Genomic DNA, 15,906 nt, shown 5'->3' on the forward strand with positions numbered 1-15,906 from the left:
TGACATTTTGATTCTGGCATCTAACAACTCTGAATAAATAAACTAAAACAGAAGCATCTGTTATTGACTTACCTGCAAATGCGACTGTTTATTTTTGAACATACTACATATGGGAAAAAGTCACTGGAGTGAAGAAGATCAAGGACGTTTGAAAAGAATCCCAACTATTGTCATGTGAGGACAGAATGCAGAAAAAAAGGTGTGTGTGAGATCTTGCTACATCGTACACCCCCTAGGCCAGTGGTTCTCAACCCGTGGTCTGCTTGCGGCTCAATCAGTACACAGCTGCGGCCTGTGTGACATCCTCAGGGTCATACAGGTAGCATATATTTTGTGTGGAAGTGGCCCACATAACATATAGAGCCCAAAATGGTAAATAGGTTGAGAACCACTGCCCTATGCCAAAGCTGGAGGGGTTAAATACCACCAAAACATGAAATTTCCTAAACAAATTCTATGTAACATAGCCATCCATAAGGAAGGAAACAGTACTGCCAATCCAAACATATACAAATCATGAGTCCAGCTTCCCAAGAATTATGATTGGCTTAAAAATAAAGAGATTTAAAAAAATAAATGTGTTATACCGATAAAATAAAAACCAGCAGGATCTTATTAAAGGGGAAAAGGCAAAATACCACATTTATTGTGAATATAGAAAGAATCATAGTAAGCAGTTAGTTATAGCTATAAGATTCCATTCAATCTCATATTTATTCATACATTCATTCATATACACACACACACACACACACAGGTTCTGCAAGGTAGTTATCATAGTTATCAGCCTTAGAGCTGCTCATGCCAAGCCACTGGCCAGCTGGCCTGGACATAAGGAGGGAGCAGAGCCTTGTCAGATGCTCATCTGATGCTCCTGGAAGTTGGTTTGCAGAATCAGACCCCAAAGTTCTCACTTTCTAGAGTCCATTTTTATAGGAGTTTCTTCTTATGCTAGTCTATGGGAATTGCTTCATCATGCTGTTGCTGAATCAATCAGCAGATAGCACATTCCTGATGGCTCCGTGCTGCTATATGTTATCTTGTTCTTTGGTTCTCCCATTCTTGAGGCTGTTGGGTGGATTCCAGTCTGCCCTCCGAGGGTCCTCTGGTTATTTCCACTTGACGCCTTCTTCAGCCGATGGACACTGGATTCTTAGGCTGGCACCTCCCTGATCATTCAGTTATTATCCACACCAAGCATCCATCCACATACATCCTCTATCTCTATTTTAATCACAGTTGTTAACAAAGCGAGATGAATACAACAAAAGGGCGGGGAGTTTCTGGGTGCTGTTTCTATTGTTACAGAGTATTGCTTTGAGTCTCTCTCTGTGTGAGTAATTGTTGTTACAAAGAATTGCTTTGAGAACAGACTCTGTCTTAGAATGTACTAACACAATTAGCAGCTTGCAAGTTTCACACATAGAGGGAGAGACAGTACCAAAAACCAAGAGACCTCTTAATTAGTAATACCCTGGAATTTAAACTATGGGGAATCAAACTCATTTGTGATTTTAATACAGAACTTCTTTAATATGATCCAACAAATGTTTGGTTCTTTTTATTTGCCTTCTGACTTTTGAGCCTTTTGGTGCACTTGCTTCACATGTTCAAGTTTTGCCTCTGCATCTAGGAGAGCAAGAAACTTCCTTTTTTAAAAATGAAAGCTGCACGATATCAGTATCTGGAGCTTTCAGGAAAAAAACCACTACAAATTCAAGACACAATAGAATCACAAAAGTTGGTAACACTGAAGAAATAAACAATTGTAAGAAACATTCAGTGAAAAAATAATTTTATAGGACACTATACCACAATGTTTCATTCACAGTATAAAATCAGATATTTGCGTAGCAGTATATGATTCTCAATATGACTGTTGTTTGAAAACATACCATTTAGCTGATTGAATATTCCTTAGTAGCTCAGACAGAATGTGGGACATTAGGCAGCAAATAAGAGATGTCCCTTAAAATGCAGGATGTGAGTTCATACACCCCGCAGAACTATTAGGGCCACAGAACTGATGTCAACATCCATGTTTGTGTGATTGATTGCTGCTACATTCATCTGATATTTTCACATCATCTACTGATTCCTAGGCTATAAGTTTTCAGGAATCCTCAGTTACTTGCTTGTGGCCATTACTTCTCTGCTCTCCACCTTCCATGGATGTAGAGGTATTATTATGAGTAGCCTAAGGAGGTACAAATTGATGTAGTGGGATGCAATTAAGAAAAGGAAGATTAGGATGGATATCAGAAAAAATGTTAACAATGAGCTCTATTAAGTTGTGGAAATATGACTCTGGCCCACTTTGTTCCCTGTTCCTCCTTTAGAATGTGAGCTCTCTAGGCTAAGGGACCTTATTGCACTATGTCAGCCATATTCTAACCACTGCACAGTGTTCCTGTACTTCTAATAATGTTTATAATAAAATTAGTCTCTGAAGAGAGGTGTTGAAAGCCCCATCATTTGAGTAATTTAAAACGGGACTGGACAAAGCACTGGAGAACATATTTCAGGGAGCAATCTTGATGGGCTGAGGGAACTGACAGAACAACTCAGCAGGTATTCTGCTCTGATTTCTGTTATTCTATGTGTCTATGAATGTTCCAGAAGAATAAGAGAGGAGCACTCAGAATAGTTTTGGAACAGGAAGTTAATGCAGTATTATCTGTTTAAACTAGATTGAATGAAATCCAGTTGTTTATTATCCAGTGGAACAGCAAGCTGAGCAAACAGGTAGTGTCCTTGAGTCGGGATGAAATCCTAGCTCAACTAAAGTCAGTGTAAAACTCCCATTGATTTCTATAGAGCCAAGATTTCAAATATAACACTGAAATTCAGGAATCTCTCTCTCTTTCTCAGTGTTTTGGATATTTACAACAGTCTGTGGCCACATAACACATACCCAGATATTATACTTGTTGGCAAGAGACCAAGTTTACCCCCTAAACAAAGTGTAGCTTTCATTGATTTGAATGTGAGTTGTTCATATATATCTGAAGGCAGAATATGGCCTAAAGCATCAGGGACGAGTACTCATGACATAGTACTCATGACTAGGTGATCTAAAGGAAGATCTTCATTAGCCGTTAGTAATACTAGGGCTTGTACCTGCTTTCAAGGCCTCTAGCCACTTGAGGACAATGCAATCAAACTGATAAACACTTGACATGACCAGATGACACATTCCATGCAGAAGAGGACAGCAACAGATATAAAAAACCAGGATTTCTGTTTTTGCTTGGTGAGGCCTTGAGGGATGGGAGCTACTGATTTATAATAGGGTGCTGCCTGGGAATTCAGTTTTGTGGCAAAGAGGGAAGAAATGTCCTGCTGTTTTGATACTTTAGTTATTTTTGCATCGTGTTTTTAGAGGGCAGTTTTAAGCTGCAATTAAATCCAAATAAATAGTAGATACAGCCCAGTACATTACACAATTCCCATAGTTATAATGACATGCAAATGTAACATACTTAATTCCAGTAACTTTACTAGTATTTGCTGATTGCTTCCAGTAGGCAGACTAAGAAGAGCATTTAGGCTCAAAGCCTGCTCCCATTGACAAGATTCCCATTGACTTAAGTGGGAGAAAGCTCAGGCCCTCCATGAGTAATTACCCCAGAACAGCCAGAGATAAGCCAATAAACTAGACATGAAGGGCTCCATCATCCATTCCCAATCTGATGGTCCATCCATCCACTCCTATGCTCATACCTCTATACCAGCTTGTTATTTTAGAGTTCCTACATTACAGTTTATAAGAACAGGTTTGAATGTGCTGGTCTGCAATTCTAGGCTCACTTTTAAGTGCTCGATAGAATAATGTGGTTTGCTCATAAACCTGGCAGCTGACATTGAGTTATCTCCCCCTCCCTCCAAAGATAAAGAACAGTGAAGTATTTATTTGGCAGTAGGGGTAAGCTCATATACAATATTACATGGACTTTGTAAACATGTATAAAATATATAGTGCTCCTTTAAATACAGACTTTTATAATGAGATAAACCAAGAAAATTCTGGTTTCAGTTCAGTTGGTCTGTGCCACAAACACTGTATTTGCACAGTTGGTGTTTAATTTCCTTGTTTTGTTTTAAAATAATCTCTGGAAAGTTATAAAAGTTTATTTAGTCTTCAGTGGGGCTTCAGTCCAGGTTCTGGTGGACAGGTAGTAGCTGCTATGGATGTCCATTAGTCCCAAAATGCAAGATCCATCACATTCAATAAAATATGGATTCAATATTTATCTGCCTTAAGAGCTGTTGGCTCCCTCTACCTTTCTGTTTCCTTTTCTCCCTTGTCAGAATAGCCAGGGGATGGGTAGATATTTTTACCTTTTCTTACCCCCTGATCTGAGAACATTCTCAGTATGTGTTCTTGAGAGGATCCACTCAAGAATACTGCCTTGTTATCTCTGAATGATTTGAGGTCCCACATGTCAAATCTGTGACCTGCAGGAATTGGGTCCCTGCATGACTATTAGCAGTCACGTCACAAAAACAATTAACACAATTGGCCCCCTCATTGGTAGTCTCAGGAGACAGGCCAAAGCCTCAATAGACTATGAAAACTTGCATTCCCTAGAAGTGTTGTCTCTATAGCAAAATTGGGGTACATTGCCCAGGGTGATATTGGGGGATTCCTAAAACATTGATTCTGTGCTGATTCTGGAGGTTTTCAGTCAGACATTTTTTGGCAGCACTAAAAATCATTTTGATTGGAAAAACTAAAGGAATGAAAATAGTATCTTAAAGACATAAAAATTATATAGAGTAATATAATAACCCCCAAACTTAGGGGCACAGCCAAAAGGGGTGACCTGGAAGGGCAAAACAAACACAAAGCAACCATCTGTGTTTCTCTGGGGCTTTAATGGATCTTTTACTTTATATCCATTTACATGGCCTCCTTTTACAACCCAGCTGGCCCCTCCTTCTTTCTCTTCCCTACCCATCAATTCACTGTGATGCAGAGTTAAAGTTTCCTTATCAGACAAAGTGCCAGTACTATCTCTCTTTTATAGCCTCAACCTTTTCATGAGCAAACACACAAAGCAACCTTTGGCCTCTCTCCTTTCCTAAGTTCTGTTGCTTTTAATTCTTCACAAGCAGACGTGCCAGTTAGGGTAGATGGGTGTGGGGTGGAGGTGGAGGCAGAAAAGGGGAGAGAATAAAGGGGTGAAAGAGATACGGTATAGCTGATCGGTGGATATACAACATGAATCTTTGTTTCAGCCTATCCAGGAACAACAACAGTGTAGTGTGTGTATATGTGAGCATTGGGCAACGGGTCTAAACTGAGAGGAGTAATGAGGCAACGAATGCTGGGTCCAGACCTCTGGCCAACGCTCCTCTGTCTCCAGCTGCTGTGGCAGGTTGGTGAGGGCAAGTGTGTCAAGGACAATTATGTAATCAATGTGATGCAGCTGAATCACACAGACCTTCCATGGACCTTCGATAAAATAAAACCAGCTGTCCAGCTGGGACTAAGTATGGTAGAAGAGGAGCTGAAGAGTGCAGGTAAGGGTGTGATGCTGTGTGTTCTTTTCCCCTTTAGACATTTTGGGTCAGACTCTGAGCCCTGGCCCTCCCTCAGTCAGTGCTTCTACAAACTGCCCCTCAAAGCTGTTTTTGGGCTGTCCAGTCACCATGTAGATCAGACAATATCTCTCCCCTTCTTTCAAAGCAGTGGAGCCACAGTGCAAGGACTGAACCAGGGATGTTTGTGTGCAAGTTGATACAAACCATTCCCTGAGTTAATTTCTGAAGATGTTAGGTTGGGATTGAGAACATAGAAACTGCTGAACCAAATCAGACCAGATCAAGGGTCCATTGAGTCCAGTATCCTGGCTTCTCCTCTAGCAGAACGGATCAGTGATCCATCTATTCTGGTAACTTCTATGTTAGATAATAACAGATGTGTCAGCCCACTCCCGCAGTGATACACATAACTTTGTAACATTATGATAAAGAAATTTCATCCTGACCCCAGCTGCTGCTCAGATTATTCCCTGAAGTGTGGGGATCAGCAGCCCTTATAATTTTTAATTTAGGTAGCATCACTGCAGATGCTATTCTTACTCATTTTCATATCTAACCCCTCTCTTCAATATCACTAAACCAGTGGTTCTCAAACTTTTTTTCCGCAGACCACTTGAAAATTGCTGAGGGTCTCGGAAGGCCATTTAATGATCTTTCCAAATGTTGTTTGTACCATTAGCTATTGTAAAGTGCTTTGGATAAAAGCGCTATATAAAAAAAATTAACATTTTTGTTCTACAAATAAAAGCACACAACTCATATTTTTATATCAGTAGTTTTACCTTTCTAATGCAATGGATGTGCCCTTTCTCCCCCACCGTAGCAGCCCCCCGAGCTGGGGCTGGGAAGGAGAGGGTTCTCTCCCTTGCCACACCAGCCACAGAGCTGAGGCTGGGATGGAGGGGCGTCTCTCCCTGGCAGCCACAGCCCTGGAGCTGCGGAAAGTTGCCTCTTTCTCTGGCCGCCACAACCCTGCACATCTCAAATTCCCTCCACCCCCTCTTCTCGCCCCACTGCCCCCCCACCTACCCTATTCCCCCCAAGGCCACCACCTCACCTTACATGCACATCTTCTCCAGGGTCCAGGCACCTAATTAGTGGAGCCACGACTGCACGGCTCCACTAATTAGGTGGGTGGCCCTTCATTCTCTTGTGTGTGGCCATCCAGGTGCGCACCTTACAGGGAACTATCTGTGGACCACCTGGATGGAGGTCGTGGACCACTGGTGGTCCACGGACCACATTTTGAGAACCTCTGCACTAAACTATTTGCCTCCATAATGTCCTATTACAGCAGGTTCTAATGACAGGTTTCAGAGTAGCAGCCGTGTTAGTCTGTATTCGCAAAAAGAAAAGGAGTACTTGTGGCACCTTAGAGACTAACCAATTTATTTGAGCATAAGCTTTCGTGAGCTACAACTCACTTCATCGGATGCATTCAGTGGAAAATACAGTGGGGAGATTTATATACACAGAGAACATGAAACAATGGGTGTTATCATACACACTGTAAGGAGAGTAATCACTTAAGATGAGCTAATACCAGCAGGAGAGTGGGATGGGGGGAAGAGAAAACCTTTTATAGTGATAATCAAGGTGGGCCATTTCCAGCAGTTGACAAGAACGTCTGAGGAACGGTGGGGGTGGGGGGGGGAATAAACATGGAGAAATAGTTTTACTTTGTGTAATGACCCATCCACTCCCAGTCCCTATTCAAGCCTAAGTTAATTGTTTCCAGTTTGCAAATTAATTCCAATTCAGCAGTCTCTCGTTGGAGTCTGTTTTTGAAGTCTTTTTGTTGTAATATTGCGACTTTTAGGTCTGTAATCGAGTGACCAGAGAGATTGAAATGTTCTAAGAAAACTATCTCCTTTTCCTCCCCATTTTTAATGTTTTGTCTTTTTGTTTCATTTGAATTTGATGCCCTCTGATTTTTTTTCCTGTAGCTTTAAAAAGCATCTGATATTCTGTCTCTGATCATGCCCAATACCTGATGTTTCAGAGAAAGATGTCAGCCCTCTATAGTGGAGCTAATTCTGCAATCTTATCCAGTGGAATGGAGGGTAGGGGGAATTCCTTCCCAGTGAATTTTGGGAATGGAGGCACTTTGTATGCAGGCCCATACAAATGGATGGGCTAATGGGGCCATAGCCCAGGCCCCTCAGAAGACTACACCCTCGCCAAACCCATGGAATTACAGTAAGTACTGTTGTGATCTGCACTCACTTGCAATGGCATTCAAATTTGGCCCAGCCACTGCTGCATCATGACCAAGGAGCGACTGGGACAAACCTGAGGAGTGTTGTGACCCCAAGTGCTAGGTCACAATGCCCAGAGCAGGGAGCCAGCCCCAGCCCCATGGGACTGGAACCACTGCTGTAGGGTAAGTGTAGGCTGCACAGAGGTTTTTGAAACTGAGGCCCTCCCACCCTTCCAAACAATTAAAAACACTGAAGGGAGGCCCCCGAGAGCAGAGAGTATAGCAGGGCTCAGGATATTCTGTCTCCAGGACCTAGAATGTTCTTAATCTGGCCCTGTTAGTATGAGACTGTACTGCTCTCTGTCACGAATGAACAGGGAGGGACCCTCAGTGCATCAGTGAGTAGATGTGTCTTTTAATGCTGTTTCCCATTTCTCCTTCTATAGGAAAAAATGTGAGACTCAATGCCACCTACCATGACTTCAACACATCACTGTATGTCTCACAGGGCTGTCGCACTACCACCTGTGAGGGTCTGGAGGTCATCAAGCAGCTCTATGTGAGTACTAGGCATTTCTACAGAAATCCTTCTTTTCTGTTTGTGAAAGTGTGTTGAGTGTTGGCTAGAGGCAGGTATAGTGTGTACTGGCAGCAAAGTACAGGCTTCCTACACAGACACTCAGTTCACCTCATTTCCAATTTATAGCACCCCCTAATTCCTACTGTCTGCCCCATACATACGTACAGCTAGCCTCTCTTGAGCCACTTCACTCCTCACCTGCAACTCCAACACAGCTCTGATGATGCATTTTAATTCCGACATGTAGTCCCCCAGCTGTTCCAGAACTGAGCTCCCACCTAGCTTTGTCATACACCTCTGTGCAGACCACACACTGCCATGCATCATTCTGTCACCTCCCTTCTTCTCTTGCTCCAGATTCATCCTCTTATCTGTTCCCTCATTCCACAGCCCCTTCTCTCACCACTCTGTACTTGCTCAGTGGCAGTTAATCTTGGTGCTGTGTCTTCTCACATTTCACAGTCTCCCCCCATCCCCCTTGCCTGTGCCTTGCTCCACATTCTGCATTTCCCATATCAGTAGCCCCTTCCCTCACTTTGCACTCTCCATTGCAAATGCTCTTTTATCTCTTGCAGAATAGCGGCACACTTGGCTGCGTTGTCCTGGGACCCACTTGTACTTATGCCACGTACCAGATGTTCTAGTAAGTATCAGAAAAAAAACATTACTGTGTTCCAAGGAAGTAAAATACTCAACAAAATTGTTTCCTACTCAGACTAGCATAGACACTGAACTTGTGTGTGAGGCATACTGTGCTTCACAATCAGAGTCCTACAGAGCTCCTATACCTGGCCACTACCTCTGGCAGGGACAGAATGCCCCCTAAAGGGCTTATTAATGCAACTGCTTTACTAGGTAGGACTCAGGAGAGGAGCGATAATGATTGACAGAAAGTAGTCTGATCACTCAAGGTCTCAGCAAGCTACCTCTTCAACACTCCCAGCAGGAGACAGACATTATCTTGAACAGAGGAATGTCCATATTGGCTCAGACAAGTGGTCCATCTAGACAAGTATCTTGTCACTGGCATTGGACTGTAGTAGATGCTTCAGAGGAAGGTGCAAGAAACCTTGCAGAAGACAGTGCTGGGATAACGTGCACTAAGAGACAGTTTTCTCCTAACCCCCAATATTTAGAGGGTTGCTCATTCCCTGAATTATGTGTGATTATATGCCTTCCAAAATTCCTGTTTTTAAAAATATATTTACTGTTATATACATAAACAATACAAGAGTAAAATTTTGTGTGTATATATAAGTGCAGATATTGTTATCCATAAAATTATGGTCTGACCCTTTTTTGAATCCTGCTGAGCCCCAGGCCAAAATGATATTGTGTTGCAAGGCATTCTGTAGGCTATTTGTGTGTTGTGTGAAAGAAATATTTTCTTTAATCAGTTTTGAATTTACCTTCTTTCAACTGCATTTAATGTTTCTTTGCTCTTTTACTGAGTCAGCATGAATAGAAATCCACCTTCTCTTTTCCACTCACTGTTTTGTATGTTTTTAATCATACTGTCTAGTATTTGCCTCCTCTCTAAAGGTAAAGCATCCCAGACTTTTCAGTTTCCCTCATACACGAGTTTTTCCATGTCCCTACTGATTCTGACTGACCACCTCTGACCCCATTCTGTTTCTCCTATATCCTTTTTGATGTGGGATGATCAGAACTGAACATATTATTCCTGGTGAGGGTGTATGATTGATTTATATTATACAGTAATATTACCTGCTTTATATATAGCAGTATTATAATATATTCTGTATTACACTCCATCCCATTCCTTAAGCATCCTAGCATTACTTTTTTGGACTCCTGCTGTACCTTGATCAAAGAGCTTCACTGAGTTGTTTACCATAATTCCCAAGTCTTCTCCCCCCCTTCCCCTAGTTAATTCAGAAGGTTTCTGAGGAGTTGAAGCTACTGCATGGCAATGAAGAGCACTAACCATTAGGCCAACCAGGTTGACCCAGGGTAAAATGAACAGATTTGGGAACCAAAAGCAGGTTCTTTACCTGGCAGTACTCTAAACCAGCCTGGTAAATTTCCATTTTAATAATGAAATCATGTTTCTGGCTCATTGCATCAGTTGTCCTCCAGAGCACTGTACATCCCTCCACTGGCTCCCCCTTTTCTACTGCATCAAACATAAGCTACATTGCTTCATAATAATAATAATAATGACCTTTACCTGGACATAAAGTTAGACAGTAGTTCTATCATACCAGTGCCAGATAATTGTAATTGCCATATTGTTCAGTACAATATTCCCTATGAAGTGTAAAAGATTCTCCTAAAAGAATTGGAGAATTTTTCTAGTGTAATGTGATAACAGCGCAACATTGGAGAAAATGCTTTCACCCATTACAACCTCTCTATGGAGAAAAAATAGTGGTGTTTTCATAAATTCACCCCAGGTTTGCCATATTTGTCTCTATAACCACTACTATTTCCCCTTCCCCATAATACACTAAGAAATCTGGTTGTAGAAGTAAGATTTGTCAATAGCTCTGAGAATCTCTCCTCCAGCCCTGCTCTGTGAAGTGGTAAAACCCATTTAAGAAGAGTGGCTATTAATGGCCTGTGATTCATCAGACATCGTTCACCTGGCAAAGGGTGTCAACCCACAGTTCATCCAAAACTGGCTTGATGGAAATAACAAGACTTCACTAAGCTATTTTAGATTTCCTAGTGCATAGGCTGGCACTGTACAATAATTTTACCCCTCTACATAAGATGGAATATGATAACTGGTTCTGGAGGTTCTTATATCACACCTAGAGGTTGAGAGAAAGATTATACAAGGGATCGGTCAGCAGACAGGTAGCTTGTTTCTAGTTCCCCTCTGGCCTCAAGAAAATGACAATCATCACCATCTGATAGCTGTTCCATGAACTGTTTAAAATAAGTTGATAGGTTTCAGACCCACCTCTAGCAGCAGAAGATGGCATCACAACAACTGTGGCAGGTTCCCCCCAGGATGCCACCCAGAAATGGGGTATCACTTGGCCTCCTGACCCACCAGCCTGGACTCCCTCTCACACTGTACTGCTGTGACAAACTGCAAAGCCCTCTAGCCTGCACTTTCACCAGCATATATACAGGTAGGGACACGCCCAGCTGCAGTTATATGCAGGCTTTCTGACCAGCCCCTGCATTGGAAGGCTATAGTTAAGGCAACTCCCAGCTCCTCAGGCACGTATCCCCTCTGGAGTATAAACCCAAAACCATATCGTCTTGCACTGCACACAGAACTGTATAGTGTAAGCTCATAAAATTCACCCCCTCCCTCAATGTGGAGAGGAATATGCAACAGCCTTTGCCCCAAGCTATGATTTCATAGAATCATAGAATATCAGGGTTGGAAGGGACCTCAGGAGATCATCTAGTCCAACCCCCTGCTCAAAGCAGGACCAATCCCCAATTTTTGCCCCAGATCCCTAAATGGCCCCCTCAAGGATTGAACTCACAACCCTGGGTTTAGCAGGCCAATGCTCAAACCACTGAGCTATCCCTCCATACACTTCACTCCAACTCACTGGTTAGATAAAACAAAAACAAGTTTATTAATGACAAAAGATAGATTATAAGTGATAGCAAACAGATCAAAGCAGATTACCAATCAAATAAACAAAAAATGCAAACTAAATTTGATATGCTAGATAGATTTGATATGAATAGCAGATTCTCACCATAAGAGATGATACAAGCAGGCTGCAGATTCTTAAGGGGCAAGCTGCACTTGCTTTACAGCTCGGAATCCCCAGATGTTTCATTAACAGGTTAGAAATCCCTTTATTCTGGGTCCAGCACTTCCTCCAGTCCAGTCTTTGTTCCTCAGGTGTTTCCAGGAGTCTTCTTGGGTAGGGAGTGAAGAACACCAGATGATGTCACTCCCTGCCTTATACAGCTTTTGCATATGGCGGGAACCCATTGTTCCCAAAGCTTGGTTCCCAGACCAGTCTGTGGAAAAATACTGATATCCCAAGATGGAGCCTAGAGACATGTGGTCTCATTATATGTCCTTGTAGAGTCATAGCAGCCATCACTTGGAGGCTGTCTGTAGCATTTTCAGGAAGGCTCCCCAGCTGGGAGATAAGCTTCTCCTAAGGCCTATTGTTTTTTCTTAATGGCCCATTGCCCTGAATAGGCCCTTCCCCACCCACTATCTAGACTGAAAGCATCTTGTCTAGTGTGCATTACCCATCTATCCGTGCGTTACTACATTTGAAATACAGATACATAGTCAGTATTTATAACTTCAGATACAAACATGATACATGCATACAAATAGGATAATCATATTCAGGAAATCATAACTTTTCCAATGACACCTCACATGACTTACCTTGCATAAAATACATTATAATTATGTCATAATCATTTGGAAGGGTAGTGTGTAGTGGAGTCATGCAGTGTACCTATACCGAGGCTAGTTAAATTGTCAGTCGAGCACCATTACGCTGTAATGACATTTTAATTAAAGATTTCACCTGTTCTTTGGTAGGATGGGGTGGCGTATTATTTCAAATTTAGTTTGTTGTAAAACTAAGTCAGGACACAAAGTGAGAAAGTACTGGCCATGTGAATCACATGGTAGCTATCTTGATGTGACATGAATTCATGTATCAGCCATGTTGTTTTTTTTTCCCTCTTCTCTTCCCCCTTAGCGTTGACACAATATTGGGCCTCCCTCTGATCTCCGCAGGGAGCTTTGGGCTGTCATGTGACTACAAAGACAACCTAACTCGAATCCTGACTCCAGCCAGAAAACTGATCTACTTCTTTGTTGATTTCTGGGAAGAGTCCAAATTGCCATTCAAAACCAACTCTTGGGAATCCACCTACCTCTATAAGACAAATGACATCCCAGAAGACTGCTTCTGGTAAGAGCATTCCCAAGTCTCTCCCAGCTACTGTCCTAGAAAACTTGGACTCACCTCTGACATGATTTCTTTAGGCTGTCCTTAGATTTGTCCCTCTCTCTCTCTAACTCTCTCTGTTGCTCTCATAGAACAGAGAGTTGGAAAAGACCAATTAGACCATCCAATCCCTCTCCTTTCCAGAACAGCAATATTCTCTCCACTACATTTACCAATGTTATGTCCAGTCTGCTTGCAAATGTTCCCAAGCTACAGACTTCCATCATGTCCATTGGGAGAATATTTCACAGGCTAATAGATTTCACTGCCATATTTCTTGGCATCTAAACTAAATTTTTCCTCTTTCAATTTCATCACATCACTCCTAGTAATGACCTTCTGTATCATCCTAAGTAATTCCTCTCCTTCCTCCTTGATGCCAGGATACAAATCAGTTTGGTTGTTACTTGTATCTTGCTGGGGGAAAGGGTGTATATGGTGGTTATGGAGGGGAGGAAAAAAATCAAGCTCTTGATTTTACACCATTCAAACATTTGTAGACTTTTTAAATCCCTGACATAAATGGTTATACATCTGGCTTAACACACGAGAGGTCTCATTTAGTACTACTGATGTGCATAAAAGTTTGCAAGTTCAGGGCCTGAGTTAGCTCTTTTAATTCTTTCTCTCCTCAGTTCCTCCAGTCACTGGTTATTTTTGTTACACTGAATGCCTTTCAAACTCTGATCAATGTTCTTCTCTGAATGAAATTACCAAAAAGGAAAGCAGTAGCCTAGGTATGGTCTCACCAGACCGTGGCCATAGAGGGATATTATTACTTTTCTGCTCTATGACATGATACTTCAGTATATGCAACTACAGGGGCTGCTCTTTCTGTCATAGCATTGTAAAATCATGTCTAATGTGCTGTCTGCTATCACCCTTAGGCCTTGTTCAGCTTTTTAGAGTCTTCTTCATTACCACTGAATTTCAATCAATTATTCTGATTTTTTTCCCTTTAGTTACAGTATATTCCCTTTTCCCAAGTTGAATCAATCTTATTTAGTTACTTTTTGCCCAGACTTTAATCTTTCTAAGTCCCTTGGTGGATTTTTTCGTTGTCCTCACTGGTATGTACAATTCCTCCTAATTTCATATCATATTGGAATTTCATGAGCATATTTCACTCCTTCTTCCAGAAATGAAGATGTTAGTGCAGACTTAATATCAATCTCTGTGATAGTCCGATAGACATTTTCCCGCACAATATATTGCTATTTATCATTACCCTTTATTTATGTCCATCAATCAGCCAATTGTCAGTTTGAGTGTGTTCCTATCCCAGTTTGAATTAATTTTTCAAGTAAGATTGAGACAATTGCTTTATTAACATCCAAATATTACATTTAGTGCACTCCACTCTTCCACTGATTCAGAAATTAAACTAAAAAAGCAATCAAGTTTCTGTGGAAAGATTTATTTTTGATTGCCCTCTGTCAGGAAAACACATAAGTATCTGCTGAACTTTATGCATCAGCTTAAACCCTACTGACTTCAGTGTGATTTAAGCACTGGGAACTAAAATACAATCACAGTTCCATTATCTCATAGGTGTTTAATGACCATTTTCTCTTAGTATTTGTCCTTTTATTAAGGATAGAAACTTGACTTACAGGATGGTAATTGCCAGGATCATTTTTCTTTCATGTTTTGAAAATTAGTGTTTTTTATCTAATCTGCTATATCCCTAGTTCTCCATAACTTTCCAAAAATAAATGTCCATGGTACCATACATTCTTTAGCTAGATTCCTTTAATACCTTAGGTTTCCTACCATTCAGAGCTGCTGATTTGTGAATTTTCATATTTTCCAAGTATTTTCTTGTATTTCCTTTATCAATATTACTTTTCATGGTCTTTCTTACTTCCTAATTGTTCAAACTTTTTTTCTTTTGTTGCGATATTCAGGAAGGACTTATTTTGTGTAAAGTGTTGTGGTTAACTTGAAGTGTTTTAAATTGTCTATTTTCTTTTTAAAAATCCAGTTGCTGATAAAGCACCTATTAAATAATATGGCCTGATTATTTCCCATCCCCCACAAATATTTAGAGGCATGAGTATCTTCAGTGGGACTATTCATGTGTGTAAAGTTGTTAAGATACCTGAATGTGTGCAAGACTGGAGCCTTACTCACTAAGGGTATGAACCTGCTGCGGTGCAGAGCACCCTCTTTTCTTACTGAAGACAATGGGAGAAAAAGGTGTTGAGCACCTCAAAGGATGGTGCCCCAAGTGCTGTTAGATCACAAAGTAAGCAAACCAGGGGAGGAAAAATAGAGAAAATTATTTCTTCTCCCACCACTAATTTTTTCAGATACAGTGACCCAAAGTCTCTTTTGTAACTATAGGAGGTACAAAATTTTCAGCTAGAAATAGGATTTTCAAATTGACAGTGTCCCTTTATTGCTTTTACCTAGCATTTACTCATTCTGCTTTTTTCCTCTCCTTATCTCTTTCCAGCAAGTCTTACTTGACTTTGCATTTTTATTTTCTTGCCTCCTATCTTTTTTTAATCACTTTTTTTTAAAACTTCAGGTCTTTAAGCAGTCCCTTGGAAAACCACATTTGCTCCTTTGCACTTTAATTGTTAGTCTCTAAGGTGCCACAAGTACTCCTTTTCTTTTTGCGGATACAGACTAACACGGCTGCTACTCTGAAA

At 41.1% G+C, this 15,906-nt stretch overlaps 1 protein-coding gene across 1 annotated transcript in view; it reads left to right on the forward strand.

Moving 5' to 3' along the window:
* The first annotated feature begins 5,229 nt into the window (after nucleotides 1-5,229).
* The window catches only part of GUCY2C (guanylate cyclase 2C), a 65,307-nt gene continuing 54,630 nt past the window's right edge, over nucleotides 5,230-15,906 (forward strand). Inside the window, exons 1-4 of the mRNA XM_073327304.1 lie at nucleotides 5,230-5,526; nucleotides 8,194-8,306; nucleotides 8,903-8,970; nucleotides 12,998-13,213. Of these exons, the coding sequence (XP_073183405.1) occupies nucleotides 5,316-5,526; nucleotides 8,194-8,306; nucleotides 8,903-8,970; nucleotides 12,998-13,213 (608 nt within the window). The 5' untranslated portion in view covers nucleotides 5,230-5,315. The remainder of the gene's footprint in view (nucleotides 5,527-8,193; nucleotides 8,307-8,902; nucleotides 8,971-12,997; nucleotides 13,214-15,906) is intronic.

The sequence above is a fragment of the Lepidochelys kempii genome, chromosome 1 (genome assembly GCF_965140265.1).
Source record: "Lepidochelys kempii isolate rLepKem1 chromosome 1, rLepKem1.hap2, whole genome shotgun sequence".
NCBI lineage: Eukaryota > Metazoa > Chordata > Testudines > Cheloniidae > Lepidochelys > Lepidochelys kempii.